The 16,082-nt window shown below is 43.1% G+C and overlaps 3 protein-coding genes across 3 annotated transcripts; all 3 read right to left on the bottom strand.

Moving 5' to 3' along the window:
* Nucleotides 1-50: 50 nt before the first annotated feature.
* rps6kl1 (ribosomal protein S6 kinase-like 1) lies at nt 51-8,092 on the bottom strand. Its single transcript, XM_087779422.1, has 12 exons — nt 8,014-8,092; nt 4,648-4,717; nt 4,399-4,572; nt 4,122-4,246; nt 3,777-3,869; nt 3,651-3,698; nt 3,083-3,215; nt 1,673-3,004; nt 1,513-1,602; nt 1,124-1,206; nt 924-1,019; nt 51-241 (listed from the first exon to the last, which is right to left on the bottom strand). Exons 3-12 carry the CDS (start codon nt 4,532-4,534, stop codon nt 131-133), a joined length of 2,247 nt encoding a protein of 748 aa, XP_087635548.1. The 5' UTR covers nt 4,535-4,572; nt 4,648-4,717; nt 8,014-8,092; the 3' UTR covers nt 51-130.
* A 593-nt stretch (nt 8,093-8,685) lies between these two features.
* On the bottom strand, nt 8,686-11,353 carry olfm4.2 (olfactomedin 4, tandem duplicate 2). The gene is made up of 5 exons (XM_087780360.1): nt 11,297-11,353; nt 11,068-11,235; nt 10,773-10,985; nt 10,546-10,687; nt 8,686-9,479 (listed from the first exon to the last, which is right to left on the bottom strand). The coding sequence occupies exons 1-5, from the start codon at nt 11,351-11,353 to the stop codon at nt 8,686-8,688; spliced, it is 1,374 nt and encodes a 457-aa protein (XP_087636486.1).
* A 2,114-nt stretch (nt 11,354-13,467) lies between these two features.
* On the bottom strand, nt 13,468-15,413 carry olfm4.1 (olfactomedin 4, tandem duplicate 1). The gene is made up of 5 exons (XM_087780359.1): nt 15,360-15,413; nt 15,151-15,300; nt 14,881-15,093; nt 14,555-14,702; nt 13,468-14,321 (listed from the first exon to the last, which is right to left on the bottom strand). Exons 1-5 carry the CDS (start codon nt 15,411-15,413, stop codon nt 13,468-13,470), a joined length of 1,419 nt encoding a protein of 472 aa, XP_087636485.1.
* Between the last annotated feature and the right edge of the window lie 669 nt (nt 15,414-16,082).

Below are 16,082 nucleotides of genomic sequence, written 5' to 3'. Positions count from 1 at the left end.
GATGGAGGACATCAAGACTCAAACGTAAGTATTCGTTGTCAACAGTTTGTTTTTTTTATTTATTTTTGTCCGGGAAGCACACATCAAGACCAGGTGATGTGTTCATGGTTCCAGCCAGAAGCCACAGACGCTAACAGCCGAGAGCCTTCCAGGAGATGCTGCTGAAGAAAGGGTGACACTTGATGTCACTGACTCCTCCTCCTCCGGAGCCCAGGCGGTATCCGGCGTCAAACTGCAGCAGCTGCAAAGAACAGTGAAGGTACTGATTAATACATGCTTTAGGAAGATGGAGCCAAAAATAAAATATCTGGTTTATACATGTCTGTTAAAATGTTGCTTGATTGAAATGAACTAGATCATTATATTAAATGCCCTTATATGTAGTTTTTAAGAGTCTAAATGATGAGTGAGCAGTTTAAAGTCTGGTTAAAAAAAACACTAATAAACATTTATTTAGAGCTTTTTGGGACGCGCACAAATACGCTTTACAAGAAGGATGAGAAACGCACACAAAAAAGGGTTAAACAGAGAAGACAAGAGCAGGCCATTTTGAACATGTAGATTTTGTTAAACTAAATATGTTATGAGGATCATGTGCATAATTTGTTTTGTCAAATTTTTATTTTAAGAAAATGTCATGCTTTAGTTTTATAAGGACTCTGATATGCGAGTGTTGTGGGTTTCTCCATTGTATACCTACTGTGTATATTCTCAGCATTATGCTGCTTGAACAGGTTTCTGTTGTGAAATAGATGTTAATCTGAAATACATTAATAATATTTTCTGTTTTAGTTTAATCAATACCATCTTCAGGTTCCATCATTCACCCTCAATTATGTGTTTAGGAATTTGAATGCGTTATAAATCCTTTCTCTTATGTCTTCGGTGTCTCAAAGATGGCAATACTATTTTATGAGTCTTACTTCTGTGAGCAAAGATGCTGCTGCAGCGCTGAGGTGGTCCGGGATGATCAGCTGGGTGTGTGAGTGGATCCCCGCAGGGTGAAGCTGCCACAGCGGCTGGGGGGCAAAGAAAGAGCCATGGTCATATAACACATATTAACACTGTTATAACATGCTAGCCTTTAATGCTAAACCTCAAAAATACTTCTACAAACGCTCACCATTCCTGTTAGGAGTTCAAACAAAAGCGCTCCAAGACTCCACCAATCACAAGCTTCTGTGACTCTGGACACGCCTCCGATTTCTGCAGACGAACATACGCATTAGAGATCAATCTTTTTATCATCTTTTCATATCTCACTACTTCAGCGTACGATTGAAAACCCTCGCAAACCTCTTATGCTGAGAAAATATCCACAGAAATTGTTTTCGTATTGGAGACGTTTGTTTGCGAAATAACTCAAAAACTGATTTTCTTGGACTGAATTTAGCCGCAAAACAATACTTACTGAAAATGACAGACCGAGTTTGTTATTAAGGAAAAATATTCACTGTGCATTGTCGACAAACAACCGAAAAAACTGTTTGTTTTTTTAACAACAGCATGTACCTGGAGCGGTGTACATCTGATCCACGGCTCTTGAGCAAACATCAGACTGAACCTCGCTCCACTGGCCAAAAAAGGTCAAACACACCTTTCCTGTGGGACACCAACAAAAACCCGGTCAGGGTAAGGGAGGCATCAGACGTGGGGTTTGGGAGGCTCTTACCGTTGCTGGTGAGCAGAATGTTTCTGGGGTTGAGGTCACGGCACAGAACGCCTTGCTGATGTAGACTCTCCAGGGCGAGCAGGATCTGAGCACCCCACACCCGCACCTCTGCTTCGGGGAGCCCCCACCAAGCCTGCACTGGTGTGGGAGATTTCAGAGGGATCCGAGGTAGATGGCACCAACCGTCGACCTCGATGATCTGGTCGTCCCCTCCTGAACCCTCCGTCTTTTGAAGACTTGAGGTGCCTGACAAGAACCCTTTGTGTAGAGGTGCTGCCTTCTCCTTTGGACTAAGAGATCCGCTACCATATGGTTCCTCGGATCTTTTGGAATCTGGAAGGTCAACTTTTAGTGTAGTACTTGAGTGAATACAGTTCAAGGAAGGCCAAGGATTTTGGGAGGTTTTCTGCTCGTCTGAGAATACTGCTCGGTCGGTGCTACTGAGGACGATAATCCCGTTCTTGTCCTCGGTGATGGGGCTGATGGCGTCCGACTTTGGGTCTTTGCTTTGCTGCAGCAGGTCGAGAACCTCGCTGGGGGAGCTTTCACTTAAAACAGCACCTTGATGATGTGACGCATTATCCCACGACGCCTTTCCGCGGATCTGCGTTTGACAATGTAGAGGCAGGTGCAAAATGGCGGGTGAAGAACTGAGACCGTTACTTTCACTGTTCAGAGGTCTCGCGAATGAGGTCTTGGTGTGTCCGAACATGCTGTTTAAATCCGCAACTGCATAGAGGCTTGTTTTGGCATCTCTTTGTCCCGGTTCTGCAGCTTTCCACGCTGCCTCAAAGTTCGTGCTGCACTCGAGGAGTCCCATTCCTGCTTTGAGTTTCTTCTCCTGCAGCTCTGACATGGCATCCAGAGCCTGGCTTACACGGGTACAAGACAGAGGGAAAGCAGCTTGTTCCTGAGATTCACCGCTGTGTAAACACAAACTCGGAGCTGGTGGGTGAATGCGGGCGCCTCCCTGCGCCTTCACGGATCCGGAGACGAGGGTGAGTCGATCGAGCCTGCTGTAGAACGAAGCTGCCGAGCGGGTGTTCTGAAGACAACCCGTCTCCTCGATGTACGAGTGAGTCCCGCAGCTCTCCAGCCGCTGCTGCGTCTCGTCCCAGGAGGTCGGATATTCCGCGTCGGGACTTTCGTCGATCCGTTTCTGGGAATGAACTTTCACGTTTCTGCTCATGGACTGGTAGTCGCTGCTGATGTTGGGGGAGGTGTAGCTCGTCTTCAACTTGTTGTTGTTATGCTGACCAGGGGTAACGCACTCCGGATGTTCCTTGGACTTCTCGTGCCTGAGTTTATGCAATCTGGAGAAAAGCCGACCCCCTGAAACGAGACTCGTCGGTAACTATTGGATGCTGGGAAGATGCGATATAATAATAATCATTAAGCCTTGAGACTTACCTTTCACGTGCTCGAGGTGAAGATAGACGGCGTCCTCGCTGACGTAGTACCGCAGCAGCTTGACCATGTACGGCACCCCTTGAGGAATGATGGTCGGCTGCTCTCTGCTCTCCCAGCTGGACTTCATCAGACTCTGAAATAATCATTGAACCATCTTTTAGTCACGTTAGTTCACGTCACCAGTGGCAGTCTCTAGCTATGTCTATGCCTGCAGTTAATACAAAACTCTGTAGTGAGAATTCTGACCTGCTCTAGTAGAAGAACTCACATTTCCCTGATCCTTAAAACTCCCTGAAAATCTCTCCAGAAAGGCATTAAGAGGCCTGACCTACTTCCACAGTACCTTCACCTGTACCATGACGCACCTACAGTATGTAAATCTAGGACTTTGCTTTGAACATTTTCATCAAGCACATCATCTGAAAATCCAGGAAAAGTCATCCATACAAGCAAGTTAACTTTTCAACTCGGCTAAAACCTTATTTCCCTCCAAACCTTTCTCTGACATTGGTGTCACGGTTCTTAACATCAATGCACCTCTTTGTGGACTAACGTTCATATCACTAACCTTAACAACAAACGTCTCCTTGTTGACCATACTCTGGACAATCAGCACCTGCAAGAGAAAAAAAATGGACAACATCAACCGAATGATGAATTCAAATGAAAGGAATTCCCGATGAATGGTTCTCACCTTATCACTCACTCCCACCACTTTACACATCTCCAGATCTTCCACCGGTGAGCTCAAGTGTCGCACCGGACGGAACCTCAGGCTGCTGTAACCCTGATGAGAACGAAGGGCTGAGTGACAAACACATTTCAACTGTTGTTGAATCTGTTTAAACTATTCGTCTGTATCTGTTCTGTACTTGACTACAGCCCTGTCAAGGGTGTCCCCGCCTCTGGGATAGTGACGGTCGATAATTGACCTAACCATCCATGTCACCCTTCCTCTAATAATAACCGCAGCTGTAATTCTGGAAGTCCCATGATGTTTACACAAATCAGGGGAAACCTTGTGACACTCGTCTCTTACCCCTAAATGTGAGCTGCCCTTCCCAAGGTTGTCGTGAAGATGCGTGATGAAGATTTCCTCGGCTCTCTTCAAGTACTGGGTCGTCTTCCTCTTGACGGCCTCGCGGCGTTCCTTGTTCGGGTCCACTGTAAGTCAGTAAAGCCTTCACTCACAATAAACGCCTGGTCAGCAGGAAAAACCACGTTTGTTTTGCGACTTCCTCCTTCTTGTCCGCATGATCTCATCAGAAGCAGAACCCCCCCCCTCCCTTTGGTTTCTGATTGGCTAAAGTACTCACATTGAACCCCATTCAGAAGCAAGTCCACCCCGTTCTTGTAGTAGCTGAAGGCCGCCTCGTAGTCTTCATTGACTTCGCTGTCCAGCGCCATGCGGATCTGCTTGGCGGCCTCCACCAGATAGTCCCGTTTTGCCATTGCTATCTCCTTTTGGACCGGTTCTGGTCCAGACAGACCTGGAAGACGCAAAAGGAAAAAAAAGATCCATCGCATTGGCTGGGTTATTTTTAGAAAACTTTAAAAATAGTCACCTCAGAGGGATTCATCTCTCTTGGCTGTCGCTGCGTTTGATCCGCTGAGCACGATATGAAGCATGATCACCTGAGTCGGGGATGACAAGGAGTTAATGTTTGAGCCTGAAGAGGAAGTGATCATCTGACCCGGTGTTTCATAGCACGGAAAAAAGGCAAATATAACGCTTCCCTTCTGGGCCAAAAATACCTACACTGTGTTCAAGTGTGGGAAGAAAAATCTCTAATGAATGACTCTTTCCTGCACCTGAAAGATTCACAATGTCCTTCTTTAATTATTCCTAGCAGGTTCTGGTTTTACCAGACTTTAAGGTCTGCTGAGGTCATTTTGGTATCTTGTTAAGACGTTTCCCTTCAGGGGTCGCGGCAGGAAGACGGCCACCCCTGGGCTTTTTTTCCCCGATGGTCACAAATTCCTTTCCAAATCAATGTTACGGTTCTTGGGAATTTGCAAATTAATTATTAACATTCATGTCGAGGTTAAAGGTTAAAGCTTGAACAGAAATCTCAAAGTGGTGACACGGACATACAGTGCCTTGAAAAAGTATTCATACCCTTTACTTTTTGTCACTTTACAATGAACCACTTCAATGTATTTTATTAAGATTTTTCCGTTATAGATCAACACAAAGAAGCACATAGTTGTGAAGTAAAACGAAAATCTCAGCAACTAATGATTAAAACAGTTACCTGTGTGTAATTTAGTGTCGTTAGGGTATAAATACAACTGTTCTGTGAAGGACTGTCGTTTTTGTTAGAGAACACTAGTGAACCATGACGCTCGAGGAACTCCAAGACAGGTTAGGTAAAATTGAAGAGAAGTTTAAAGCAGTGTTGTTAATAAAATATCCCAAGCTTTAAACATCTGAAGAAGCAATGTTAATCCCATCATCCAACGATGGAAGGCATTTGCAACAATTTATAACCTACGTGGAAAATATGGTCGTCCAACTGAACTGACAGACCGAGCTGGAGGATCTGCGGATAAACTTTAAGTTGTGTAAACAAACCTGGCCTTTATGGAAAAGTGTCAAAAAGAATGCTGTTGTAAAGATGGTAAGTAAAGTAAGCGTTTTTGTAAAGCATCTTTCTAGACCAGGGTCACAAAACGCTTTAACAATCTAAAACAATATATACTTTTTTGAGTATTGTTTTGATTGTTAAAGCGCTCTGTGACCCTGGTCTGGAAAAGCGCTATATAAATAAATATTACTTACTTACTTACTTACTTACAGTTAAAATATATACTTTAAAAGACCAAGACACATAAGACTGGAGTCCAGAACATAACACATAACACAGGAGTCCCAGAAAATTTGGGAAAATCCTGCACAAATAAGAATGTCTTAAGATGTTTATTGAAGGAGTCAGTAGATCCATCAAACACAGGGAGAGAGGAAGATCCTTCCAAAGCTTAGGATCAAGGCGAGGAGCCTGGAAGGATTTCTCTCCTCTGGTCCTGAAGAGTGTTCAGGAACCATCAGTAGATTCTGATCCACAGACCTCAGTGCCCGAGCTGGGGTGCAAGGCTGGATCAGATCACTGATGTAAGGAGGAGTCTGACCATGAATAGCTCTGAAAGTAAGAACCAGAATTTTATGTGAGTTCTTCTACTAGAGAAGGTCAAAATTCTCGCTTCAGAGTTTTGTATTAACTGCAGGCGAGACAGCTCCTTCTTGTTTAGACACGAAAATAAACCGTTACAATAGTCTAAACGAAGACACAAATGCATGGATTACAAGCTCCAGATCATGTTGCGACAAAAGAAAAACATAAATCCCCTTTTGCAGTTTGCCACGAGCCACATGGAAGAAGTTGCTCTTGTCGGGTGAGACCAAAGTTGCACTTCTGGCCCGAGTACCGAGTGATTTTCGTGTCAGATAAAACGCATCACCCCCACAGGCGCAGTATCATGCTGTGGGGGTGTTTTCTCCAGCAGGGATAGCGAAGCTGGTCAGAGGTGATGTAAGGATGGAGGATGGATGGAGGGCGATCATGGTAGAAAACCTGTTAAAGGCTTGAGGAATGAGATTCACCATCCAACAACAAGACAATGACCCTGGAATTGAAGCCAACTCTAAGGTTGGAATGATTTTTAGATGGAAGTATATCCATTTGTTTAAATGGCCCAGTGAAAGTCCAGACCTAAATCCCATTCAGGATCTGTGGCAAGACTAGGGAAAGCCGTTCGCAGATGCTCTCCATCCAGCTTAAGTCATTTTGCAAAGAGAAAAAACTAAAAATTCAGCCTGTAGATGTGCAAAGGTCATAGAGAGACATACCCTGAAATACTTTCAGATGTAATTTCAGCAGGTGGCTCTGGAATATATTGACTCAGGAGGACTAAATATTAATGCACCATACATCTTTTTATGTTCTTTATTTACTCAAAACTTTGATAAATCATTTTCATTCCACTACACAATTATGTCCTTTTTGTGTGTGTGTCATTTAAGATTTAGAAAAAAAAAATGTTTTAGTTGAAAGTGAGAAAGTTAAAGGTGTATGAATACTATTTTTAAAGCCCGCTTGTACAAAAGTAGTATAGTATTCATTGTACTTTGATTTTGGGTAAACTATTTGTGTTTAAAGCTGCATACAATGACCTGGTGGCTAAGATTTGGCCCGCATGTATGTACTATACATGTGTACTGAGCGAGCTGTCACTATGACTATCGAACTAAAACCCCTTTAGTCCCAAACCAGGCCTCGCTTTTTACTCGGCACCCAAATTCAGTTTGGGCCAGTTTGGCCCCTAGACCTTGAGGGTCATTGGACATTTGCAAGATAAATAGTTTATTATGTCCTTTCGCCAATAATAGTCTGAAATATATTTTGGTTCAGTTGCTTCTAAACTTGTCTGTCCGTCTGCATCAGTTGAGTTCAAGCTAAGATTTTCACCGACAAAGCAGAACAACAACAAGCGACTTTTGTTAGAGCGTCGCTCCTTCTAGAGATCCTGGGAGAGGATGAGAGTTGGATCGGACGCTGTCCTACTTCATTAGCTCTGGTGAGACTTGATTAAAGGACCTTGAGGTTCATCCGATGGAACAGCTTTGATTAAAACTCACTCTTATATAATACCGACTTGTAATTATTGCTTTAAGGAAAATGATGATGTTTATAACATGGGTAATGCTACAGAAACTATAGAATAAGGAAACATTGTTGTAAAATGAGCTATCAGCTTTTCCTGTGCCCATTTCATCTCTAAATATTTCCAAAATGGCCTTGGACTTCCTGATGTCCTGGTTTTAGCCGCTGCTAGCATCACATCTGATAGTCATGAACATAAGGATTTCATAAAACGCAAAACAGATGCACAAAAAAAACAAATACATTCAGAAATGTGATAAAGAAGAGCACCTGACATGAGGTCGGCTTGTCCTGCATCCTTGTCCTCGGCACCAGCAGCTCACATCCGTGGCAGCCAGACCACACCGAGCATCGGCAGAAGAGGAGGATGTGGAGGAGGAGGAGGAGGAGAGAAAAGCCAGCGCTCTGATTGGCCGAGCGTGATGTCACAATGCCACTCGCATCCCCCGTCCTCCTCTGCTCTGCTCCTGACAGATGCTCGTCTACTTAAAGGGACAGTGCTGTTTTTTTTTCCACAGACCCTCCACTATTCTACATTGACCCCCTCATTCCATGCTTAGTACCAGTCCTGTCATAGGACCTCATGGGAGTGTGGGACGACGGTGGGAGAGGAGGAGAGGAAAGGGGTCCTCTGATGAATCATAGGCTGCAACGCTATCCAAAGAGGAGGGGTCGGGGGGTCGGGAGGGGATTCATGAAAGGTGCATGAGTCCCTGAAGACGACACCGGATGCTTCTATCAAAGTCAGGATCTCCTCGTTCAGGAATTACACATATGTCCAAATGCACAAGTACACAAACGTTTCCTCTTGGACTTCGACACAAAGAAAAAGATACTTTGCAAAAAAAAAGACAATCATTTGAATGCAGGGTTTTATTTTATTGATTCACTTTCAACTTGCTATCATGGCCATCAATCACGACGTTATGGACCATAAAAGACTCAGCCGGCTCTGAATCTGACTCCGTACGACACGTAGAAGCCGTTGTTGTACATGTAGAGCCTGCGATCCTGAGGGTTGTACGCCAGGTTGCTGTATTTCTCCTGGAACTTGGTGAAGGGCACGCTCAAGTTTTGCTCTTCTCCTGTCCTGGTGTTGTAGGAATAGAAGATCTCGTCCGTCTCCACGTCCACCGTCCTGGTGGCGTACATGACCCCGCAGATCATGAAAGCGTTGGCCACCGACTGCTTGTACACGCGAGTGTTCCACTCGTCGTTGACCCCGAAAGACTTCTCGTCGAGCTTAGCGATCACGATCTGACCCTTGCTGGCTACTGAGGCGTACAACACCCACAATCCACTCTCATCTGCGGCGAAGTCCAAGTTCTGTTTTGGGTAGTAGCTGTAGGAGAATGTTGTGGTGGCAGCTGGTATCACTCTGGTATCGTACTGGTTGCTGCTCATGTTGAGTTTGCTCATTCTCAGAGGCGAGTTGAGCTGATAATAGAAGGTATTGCCGTGAACAATGTAATTGTTTCCTGCCCCGTAATAACTGGAAGATAAGTCATGTCGCTTGAAACTAGTTCTTTGAATCAAATTTTTGACGTCCGCGTACAAATAGACATAGTAGGCTAAGGTGTCATCGTCGCCGCTGTAGAAAAACATCGACTCACGTCCATGGATAGGCTTGGAGTCTTTCCCCCAGCCCCCATACGTGTATGTAGGAGCTAAATTGGCATTTATTTGAAGAACCACAGGCTTGCTGAGGCTCAGGATACCAGTGATGTTGCAGTTGCCTGGATAGGAAACAAATAAGAGGTTAAAAAAATATGGTCTAATACAGAGAGACAACCCTCTTTAGTTCAATTAAATCTGGTAAATGTAAGTAAGTAATTTATATCTATATAGTGCTTTTCTAGACCAGGGTCACAAAGCGCTTAAACAATCAAAACATTATTCAATAAAGTATATACTTTAAAGATCAAGATAACACTGAGAACAACACAGGAGTTCCAGAAAATCAAGGAAAAGCCTGCACGAATGAAAACGTCTTAAGATGTTTCTTAAAGGAGTCAGTAGATCATCAAACACAGAGAGAGAGGAAGATCGTTCCAAAGCTTAGGAGCAACAGCCTGGAAGGATTTCTCTCCTCTGATCCTGAACCGTGTGCGAGGAACCATCAGTAGATTCTGATCCACAGACCTCATAAAACAATGCGGTCTAATACACAGAGACGACCATCTTTAGTTAAATTAAATCTGGTAAACGTAAGGGGTGATTTTGCTTCCTCTCAGGGCTAATGTGCAGAATAACTCTCTATAAAAGCATTAAAACTTGTTTAGTTATACTTGAGTGGATTCATAAACTCAGAGGGTTTTTTAGGATTGCAGTTAAAAGTAATCTTCAATAGCTTCAAGCCTTCCCGCCCTATTACTCCCTAAAAGCTTATCTTTCAAAACCAGGGTTGTCAAATGCAAAAACACAATATGACAAGATTTAATAGATAATTGCTGGCGGTTCAAAATGCACTACCACAAAAACAAAATTCCTAGTATCTAAACGAGAATGACATACTAATCTGTTATTCAGTTAATTAAAAAAAACTTCTCTCACACAACTAGTCATGTTACAGTTTTCGGAAATGTACAGATGAATTATGCAAATTATGATAGTGGGCAAACCTTGAGTACCAACTGTGTAGGTGATGACCTGGGCATGCAAAATAATATGTAAAGTTAACTAATGTTTACTTTAAGTTGATTTTGGTCAAACTATATATGTATCATTCTCTTGCAGGTAGTTTCAAATGACCTGGTGAATATGGCCCACAGGCCTTGAGAAATCTGAGAAAGGCTGACATACCGATATCTGGTTCGAGGACGTCCTGCTCCGCCTGGCACTCCTTGAGTTTCTTTTGCAGTTTGGTGAACTCAACTCGGATCACTTCCAAGTTATTCTTGTCGTAGATCTCAAGCTGGTTCACGATTTGTGTCATTTCGATGATCTGGGATGAAGCAGAAGATGGACATTTTTCCTTAAGGAAACCAGTAGACATCCTCAAGAAGCACCTTAAGATCTTAAGGTCTAACCTCAGTGTAGAGACTATCGAACAGAGGGGAGGTGGAGTTGAAGGTATCTTTCAGTTGAGTCACCAGTGCCTCGAACTCTCGCAGCTCGATCCGGAGAAGCTCAAAGTCCAGTTTGACATAGTTGTCGAAACTGGAGTCCAGTATGATGACTCTGTTCGTCAGGTCCACCAAGTCCTTCAGATACACTCCCAACTTACCAGTGAAGCTGCTCAACTGCAAGAAGAAAGCATAGAATAGATGTGAGCTAGCATTGATCAGACCTCGTGAATTGGACAGTCCTAGTGAATTTTTGAACCTTCTTCATTTGGACGTCAACGTTCAAAGTCAGCTCTTTGGTCACTTCCTGCATGTGCTGCACTCGGTCAGCTGGAAAGGTGGTGTCCGGCAGGAACACATGGCAGTCGCATGAGCCCGACCCACCCACCGATGCGGTCACGTTCCCAGACTCCCAGTCCTCCGCTGGCTGCAGAGTGGGCACTTCAGATCAGCAAAGTATTCGAGACAACTTTGGAGAATTAACTTACAATCCAGGCTGAAGATGGGAGGAAGGCTGGAAGCAGCAGGAGAAGAATGGGCACCATCGTGTGGACTTCACCTTCACAAATCTCTACCGTCTTAAACAAGAGTGTGGCTTTTATAGGCGAGTCTTGACACGCTCTTGGAGGGCACCTTCCCCTTTCCCAGAGTTATTACGGCAGCATCCTTGAGTCAAGGGCAGGTGTTCCAACAATCACCTGTTTGCACGAGGACAGTCGTGAGTAGGAGCGGATGAGAAATGAAACAATTGTATAAACATCCTGCATGTTTTTAAAACGGAAGGCTTCACGACATCACGCTTCATATGTCAAACACCTTTATCTGAAAAAAGCTTTAAGCAGCTGTTAACAGCTTTAAACAAATATTTGACAGAGTTTCCTATACATGGCGGTTTGTCAAACGTAATATTATAGAGGCATGATATAGGAATATAATAACTATTGATCATCAGGATGAACCTTGATCAGAAGACCTTGTCCATCAGCAGTTTAACTATCACATGGACGGATAAAATGTCTTTAAACTACTATAGAAGCATCACTAATAATTGCAGTTTAGTGACTGTATAACCAAGTATGCTGGGAATACAAATGATTCCTCCTGAGACCCTGCATCCTCATTAAGAGAAAATGTTTTCTTTTCACCACTAGGGTACTTTTTAAAACGTGTATTTTATCAATGATGTAAATAAACCATAAGATGCTTAAATCCAAACCTAAGATATTTTTATATTTTCAACCTCATTGAAAACAATTGGTGCTTTGGTGCTTGGTTCAGTTTTTCTGTTGCTTATTTTGTGTTGTACTATTAGTTATTTTATTCTGTATTGACACCACAAACAATCCTTTGTTGTGTTCAAAACACGGCATTGTCATTGTTAAAAATTAATTTGTATATAGATATTTTCAATGTTGTGATAGTTTAATATTTGAGGTTGTTTACATCTACTTCAGGGGTCGGCAACCTTTTGGACTCAAAGAGCCGTTTGGACCCGTTTCATACAGTTAAGGAAACACTGGAAGCCGCAAAACTGTTTTGACTTAAAAAAAATAAAATATGATGTCATATAAGGATGACTTTGTTTAGCTTTATGCTATTACTATATAAACTATAAATAAAATGTAAAAATTCAAACTTCACTAATTTTCGACTCACCCTCATGTCGACTACTCTGAAAATAATCCCAACCCAATCCCAAATGAGTGAAGTTTGAATTTTGAATATCATTCTAAGCATTAGCAATGTTTTGTACTGTATTTTTACTGCAGTGTGTCCTATAGAGTTGACTCATGTTTGTTTATAACTATGTTCTTATGCAAAGCATTTTGTGACTCTGAGAGGATATATTATCCATATTAACCAGGTGTTTCTTAAGAGTTTTGGTGTACAAAGATTCTTATTTTGAAAGAAAGTGGTATAACAATTAATGTAGTTAACACTAACTAGTAAGTAAGTAAGTTTTTCCTGGTAAAAAAAATCTGTTTTTTATCCAGTATAACTACAATTAGACTGTAACATGTATTGCTGTGATCAAATTTAGTTTAATACAGTTCCATGTTTTCCCTGATTGAAGACTGACTAGTTATCATAATCATTTTTTACATTTCTGATCAAATTAAAATTGTATTTCTGAACAAACTAAAGTAAACTACTGTAAGATGTGTTGAGCGTGTTACCGTTCCTTTAATCCTTTAAATCAGGTAAGGGAGGGGGGAGCACATGTGAGCGCGAGCCTCGGCGACAGTGTGTGTGAAGTTACGTCTTTTACTGTAACACTTTTGTTGTCAAAAAAAAAGGTAAAGTGAATCAGAGGGCTGCTCGTTTTTCATGCATCATTGGAAAAAACTTTACGAAAAATTTATATTAATTATCACCTTATACCAATAGTTATTTTAAAAAAAACTCTGAAAGAGCTGCTGGTTATGGTCTACTTGAATAATATCGCAATATCACAATGATAATATTATGTCTGACTAACTGGTGGAGGTTCCACTGTACGCCCAGGATACACTGGAAAGGAAATTTATACCCCCGTTTGGGCCTCTCTACGTCTTTAGTGCAACTGTCGGGAACAAGTCTGATGATAAAACAAAAATGTCCACTCAAGAGTTTTCAATGCATCTTTTATTGGAGAGAAGATCTTTAGATCACCAGGTCATTACAGAGATTTAGTCACTGATCCACCCGAGTCTAGCAGTGGGGGCGCCACCGTGTCTTCAGTGGTGTGGTTGAACCACAAGTGGTACTGAACCATGTAGCCTTTGTTGAACATGTAAAGCTTCTGGTCAGTTGGATTGTAGTCCAGGTAGGTGTACAAGTCCAGGAAGCGCTCGAAGGTAACACTCATGGGACTCCCCTGTTTGGTTCTGGTGTCAAACCTGTAGAATATTTCTTCATTGTGTATGTCGATAGTTCGTACCGCGTACAGAACTCCACACACCATGAAAGCGTTAGTCACAGATGGTTTGTAGACGCCTGTCTCTATCACGTTTTCTATGCCGAACGACTGCTCATTTATCTTGGATATGAGCATGAGCCCACTGGACTCCTCCGTGGCGTAGATGACATACAGGCCTGTTTCATCCGAGGCAAGGTCATAATGTTGATATATGGAGGAGGAGTAGGAGAACTTGGAACTAACCCCACTTACCACCCTGTAATCTGAGCTCTTTGAGGTGAAGTTATACTTGGCAAAAGCAAGCGGGCTGTTTATCTGGTAGTAGAGGGTGTTGTCACGCAGGAGGAGATTGTTGCCAAGGCCCTGCCAGCTAGAGGCAAAGGTGTGGTAGCTGGAGTGATAGGACAAAATGAGACTCTTGTAGTCGTTGTAGAACCTGATCTGAACCATGTCATCAGCAGGTCTGGCTGTGAACCAGTACAGGGACTCCCGGTTTGGGACGGGCTTTGTGTCTTTGCCCCAAGACCCATGAGGGTAGCTGCTGCTGAAGTGGGCGTTGATGTGGTTGACAATGGGCTTGCTGACCCGGGTAATACCTGTGTGGGAGCAGGATCCTGCAGCCAGAAAGGAGATCATTGTTATTGAGGAGAGGAGATAAATGCTGGCGAAAAGAAGAGCACAGGTTGGATGGAATGGATGGAGACGAGACAAACCTGTAAAGAACTGATGGATTGTACACTTGTAGGGGATGTATCAAAAGAATGATTTTATATTAAAACGAGAAGAATCGGGTAAAAGATTGAGATGAGGAAAGGCAAGTGATTGGGAAGGTCCTACATAAACTCACCGATTTTGGGGTGGAAGATCTCTTGGTAGCGTCGCTCACAGTCCTCCAGGTCTGCCTCGAGCTTGACGTATTCTCGACGAGTCTGCAGAACCAGATTCTTGTCAAAGGTTTTCTCCAACCGAGTGAGAGTCTGGACCATCTCCGTGATCTGTGTGCGTAGAAGACAGCAAGACATTACAATCGGGTATATATGAGTCGAATAGCACTGAGATTGTGCATGCCTCTGTCAAGGAGCTGATTTCACACCACCTTGTAAAAATCCAGCTTTCAAAGCAAATAATGCACACGCTGTAGTGAGGAGCTGGTGGTAATAGTCTCCGACTTACCTGTGCCCGTATCGCCTCCATGCTAATGGTGGTGGTGTTAATGGAGATCTGCATCTCCTCCACCAGAGCTTCCAATTGTTTAATCTCCACTTTAACTTCCTCAAAGTCCTCACTGTCGTAGTCGTCGGGGTCCTTCTCCATCCTCTCGATTTTTTCCGTCAGCTTCTCAATTTTCTCAGCGTACGACGCCACCTTGGTCTCATAGTCGTCAACCTGTAGGGAGAAGACCATTACTTATTCTCTGAGGGTTTTACGTTAAAACTCATCTACCTTGCCGCTCAAAATCTCCAGCTGGAGTGAGATCTCCTTGCCCTTCTCTTCTACCACCACCAGATCGTTCATGGGAAACGGTGCACTTGGAAGGAAGGCATCGCAGGTGCATTCATCTCCAGTCTTTGGGTCACTCCACAGGCTGGAACGCTGAGAGGCATCAACATTAATCTCTTCAGAAGCCGTAACATACATGAGGAGGAACTTACCCCTGACACTGATGTGCAGACCAGCACCACCAACACACAGAGAGAGGTGAACATTATGATTCTGAAGATGGAATCTTGAGCGGAGGTCTTTTATATCCAGTCAAAGCCTGGTTTACTGCTGACACCTGTTCGGGCTCACAGGCTTCGACATTATCTTTGGTAAACAATGGTAAATAGACAGGAAGCTACAACACCTGATTGTTCCCAAACTATCTAAAGCAATAACTGGACTGTCAGGTACCGGATGTTTAACATGTGAAAATCCGCAATGTATAAGAGATTAGTGTCTAGGCTCTCAAGACCGGTTTTGGTTTCATGGCCACTTATTCGTTGCTCCCCCTTGTCTTGGTCTTGACAATCAATAGTCTTGAACTTGTCTCTATCTCGATGTTCATTGCATTAGCATTTAACAGACAATTGTCTTCGTCTTTTCCTGGTGTCAATAGTCAACTTTCTTTGTCTCTATGGCTGATGGTCTGTATTTTATCTTTGTCTTAACGTCAATGGTTTAGTCTTGGTCTGGACGGTTTATGGTCTAGTTCTTGTTTAATCGCTAATAGGTGTATCGTATTTAGTTTTCAGCTTAAGCATGTTCCAATGTTTTTAATTGATATGTATTCATATGAAATAACTGCAAGAATGCCAGCTCCATTCTTGCTTCCGTGAAAAAAATGAGGAAAACATAAGGTTGTAAATCCACACAAATTGAATTTGCAACACTTG

The sequence above is a fragment of the Callionymus lyra genome, chromosome 18 (assembly GCF_982586985.1).
Source record: "Callionymus lyra chromosome 18, fCalLyr1.hap1.1, whole genome shotgun sequence".
NCBI lineage: Eukaryota > Metazoa > Chordata > Actinopteri > Syngnathiformes > Callionymidae > Callionymus > Callionymus lyra.
This window is presented reverse-complemented; position numbering and strand designations above follow the sequence as displayed.

Excerpts from the sequence above, each read along its gene's own strand:
- olfm4.2 (XM_087780360.1), bottom strand. The coding sequence starts at position 11,353 with ATGGTGCCCATTCTTCTCCTGCTGCTTCCAGCCTTCCTCCCATCTTCA. Across the intron at positions 11,236-11,296 it reads TCCCATCTTCAGCCTGGATT|CCAGCGGAGGACTGGGAGTC; the intron begins GTAAGTTAATTC and ends CCCACTCTGCAG. Across the intron at positions 10,986-11,067 it reads TTGACGTCCAAATGAAGAAG|TTGAGCAGCTTCACTGGTAA; the intron begins GTTCAAAAATTC and ends TTCTTCTTGCAG.
- rps6kl1 (XM_087779422.1), bottom strand. The coding sequence starts at position 4,534 with ATGGCAAAACGGGACTATCTGGTGGAGGCCGCCAAGCAGATCCGCATG. Across the intron at positions 3,216-3,650 it reads AGGAGACGTTTGTTGTTAAG|AGTCTGATGAAGTCCAGCTG; the intron begins GTTAGTGATATG and ends TGATTATTTCAG. Across the intron at positions 3,005-3,082 it reads TCACCTCGAGCACGTGAAAG|GGGGTCGGCTTTTCTCCAGA; the intron begins GTAAGTCTCAAG and ends GTCTCGTTTCAG.
- olfm4.1 (XM_087780359.1), bottom strand. The coding sequence starts at position 15,413 with ATGTTCACCTCTCTCTGTGTGTTGGTGGTGCTGGTCTGCACATCAGTG. Across the intron at positions 15,301-15,359 it reads TCTGCACATCAGTGTCAGGG|CGTTCCAGCCTGTGGAGTGA; the intron begins GTAAGTTCCTCC and ends GATGCCTCTCAG. Across the intron at positions 14,703-14,880 it reads TGGAGGCGATACGGGCACAG|ATCACGGAGATGGTCCAGAC; the intron begins GTAAGTCGGAGA and ends CTACGCACACAG.